We start from the raw sequence: 2,537 nt of genomic DNA, 5'->3' as shown, positions 1-2,537 counted from the left end.
ACTTTGAGTTTTTGTTTCAGAGACGGTTCAGCCTGATGTAAATTCACTGCGAGAAGAAAAATACCCTATAAATCTATTAGCAGCTATGGTTTAGGCAGCAGAGCGTAAACTAACACGTCACTTGGAGATATCTGTAGATTTTTCCTTCATGGTTTCAAATGTAAGCTGGCTGATTTGGTTCATTTTTGTTTTAAACTGAGCAAACCTGGTCTTCTCCTGAGGACTGCTGCAGGTATCATGCGAGCATGTTAATTTAATAAAAAACCAACAACAAAAAAACAAAATAGAATGAAACTCATTTCAGGAGACAAATAAAACTGATAGAGACATTTTTTTTGTACAGATGATTGGCAGACGGAAAGTTTCTAAAGAGTCGTGCACACACAAGTAGACTACTACAACATGCTACTTAGTTAGGGGAGTTTGGGAATGACAACCAAGCGGAACAAAATTAGACCCAAACATTGTCATGGAAACGAAAACACAAAAAGCTGAGGGGAGGGAACAGAGAGGAGGAAAGCTGAGCTGGCAGCGGGGTTGCTGGAGGAAGGCGGGGAGGCAAAAGTTCTGAGGAACTGAAACGTTTGAGTCGCATGAAAAGAGACTTAAGCCACAAGTCGACTTACAAGAGAAAACTGTCAAGAATCACAATGATTAATAAGTTTGAACACTTGGTATTTTCTGTATTTTCAAAGGCTTTTCAGAAAGGATGGAAGCGGTGGTTTTCCCGCGTACCGCTCTGCACGCTCAGTTCTTCATCAGGCCGCTGCGCCTCCTCGCCAGCTTAGATCTGTGGGGAGAGTTTTACGTCTATCCTGCCTCAAACCTTAAGCATGGCCTGCTGGTCTTCGCTGTATTCCACCTGTGCTGTGGAGAGGTTGAGGACGCCTCGCTCCACGGGGTCCTGGTCGCTGTTGTAGATGAAGACGTAGGGCCGGCGAACAACCACAAAATGCTTCCCCCATGAGTTAGAGCGAGGCTCCACGAAGCTCAGAAAACCCTTCTTGGACACAACAGATCTGAAAAGAAGAGATTTTATTCATTTATTTATTTTTTAAGAGAGCGCTTGTTTTTCTGAGGAAGAAGCAGAGTTGGTTTGTTTCCAGCTGAAATCATCCAGGCTCAGGAATTTGAATCGATCCACATCATTTCTGCTTGAACTAGAGAACATGAGTGTCGACTTACATTTGGTCTGTGAGACACATGTCATAGTGACAGTATTTGGGTTAATATGGCATTACTCACCCTGGTCGCATTTCTTCAATATCAGGCACCAAGTTCAGGAACTCGTTCTTTGCAGCCCGCGCAAGGTAGGAGGTCTCCAGAGTGGGAACCATCGGGAAGTTTTCATAGTCTGAGCAGGAGGGACTGGAGGCACGTGAGCTGTTCTCAGGGGTCCTTTAACACAAATCACACCAAGTTAGAATCAAATAGATAACCTGTCAATAACCGTTTGCAGATCGAGGTCAATGTTCCTAAAAACATGTTTACTTCTGGTCCATGGAGCCACAGCGGGAGTCCGACAGAGAGGGGGAGGTAGAGGAAGGGGTGAGGGTGGCACTGCTGAAGCTCGTCACGGATGGATCACGTCTGATCGGTGAGATGAGAGAAAGCTGAAGTGAAACAACAGCAGGATGAGGTAGACGTCAATATATGAACTCCCTGATGTGACACAAAAAGGCTATTTTTTTATTTCTTTGTATTATTTGTCACCTTGCAGTCACTGATGCTGTTCACCAGCTGGTTGTATTCAGTATTGAAGGTGTGTGTCAGAAGGTGCAGGCACTACAACACAACAGGAACAAGACCGATCAGCTCCGAGCAGAGAAGGAAGAAAGCAGCCAGTAGAGCCTCAGATGTGTGGGGTGAATTTTCTGGGACGTCCACTCCTGGTAAGATTGGAAACAGTCTTTGATTTTTTTAACTTGTGAATAATCTTTCTTGCTGTAAAATGATCGACTTCAAAGCCTTCCCACATTCATGGGTATCAACAGCTGCTTCTCTCCTCCTCAGTATGTTACCACTTACCTGAATACACCACACCAGCAAACTGACAGTAGTGGTTACACTTACTGATGATCTAGTGCACTTGATTAGCACTTGGCTAATACTGACCCTCTTAAATAATTATGGAAATAGTCTTGGATGTACTTAGTTTTTGAAACATCTGAATTTCAGCTCAGTGTTTGTTAAATAAATAATGACCTGGTATAATGTGTTCTGTGCTGTTCATCTGAGGTTGCATTTACCTCATATTAAGACCTACTAAGGACCTGATTTTTATTTAATTCATGTCCTGATACATAAAACCTGAGAGCTCACATAACTGCATATGCTCAGAATAGACAGCACACATGGATACAAATTACTGCCTTGAAGCAGCAATCTTAAGACCATCACTATGAGCTCCATACAAGGTTACACTGTTCCTGTTACTAACAGCAGGGGGCACTATCAGCCACAGACTGAGAGCCAGATATGCTCTGCTGGTGCCTCATTGTTACTGAGGAAAGACTCTATAGTGAGAAACAGCTGAG

General features: G+C 43.5%; 1 protein-coding gene across 2 annotated transcripts; it reads right to left on the bottom strand.

Annotated features, from left to right (window-relative positions):
* Window positions 1-800: 800 nt before the first annotated feature.
* On the bottom strand, window positions 801-1,787 carry LOC148102285 (kinesin-like protein KIF1B). Of its 2 annotated transcripts, XM_087844076.1 has the most exons (4): window positions 1,714-1,787; window positions 1,492-1,590; window positions 1,246-1,398; window positions 801-1,019 (listed from the first exon to the last, which is right to left on the bottom strand). In XM_087844076.1, exons 2-4 carry the CDS (start codon window positions 1,500-1,502, stop codon window positions 821-823), a joined length of 363 nt encoding a protein of 120 aa, XP_087700202.1. In that variant the 5' UTR covers window positions 1,503-1,590; window positions 1,714-1,787; the 3' UTR covers window positions 801-820. The 2 variants fall into 2 exon arrangements, with proteins under 2 accessions (XP_087700202.1, XP_087700203.1); XM_087844077.1 differs by lacking the exon at window positions 1,714-1,787 and having other exon boundaries at window positions 1,492-1,596.
* Window positions 1,788-2,537: the final 750 nt, after the last annotated feature.

The sequence above is a fragment of the Neolamprologus brichardi genome, chromosome 7, assembly GCF_056152115.1.
Source record: "Neolamprologus brichardi isolate AB-2024 chromosome 7, ASM5615211v1, whole genome shotgun sequence".
NCBI classification, from domain to species: domain Eukaryota; kingdom Metazoa; phylum Chordata; class Actinopteri; order Cichliformes; family Cichlidae; genus Neolamprologus; species Neolamprologus brichardi.
The sequence above is the reverse complement of the archived record's forward strand: the minus strand, read 5'-3'. Positions and strand labels throughout refer to the sequence as shown.

What these genes read in the sequence shown, in the direction of transcription:
- LOC148102285 (XM_087844076.1), bottom strand. An exon ending in ATTGAAGAAATGCGACCAGG is followed by an intron (nt 1,020 to 1,245) that starts GTGAGTAATGCC and finishes TCTTCTTTTCAG; the next exon opens with ATCTGTTGTGTCCAAGAAGG.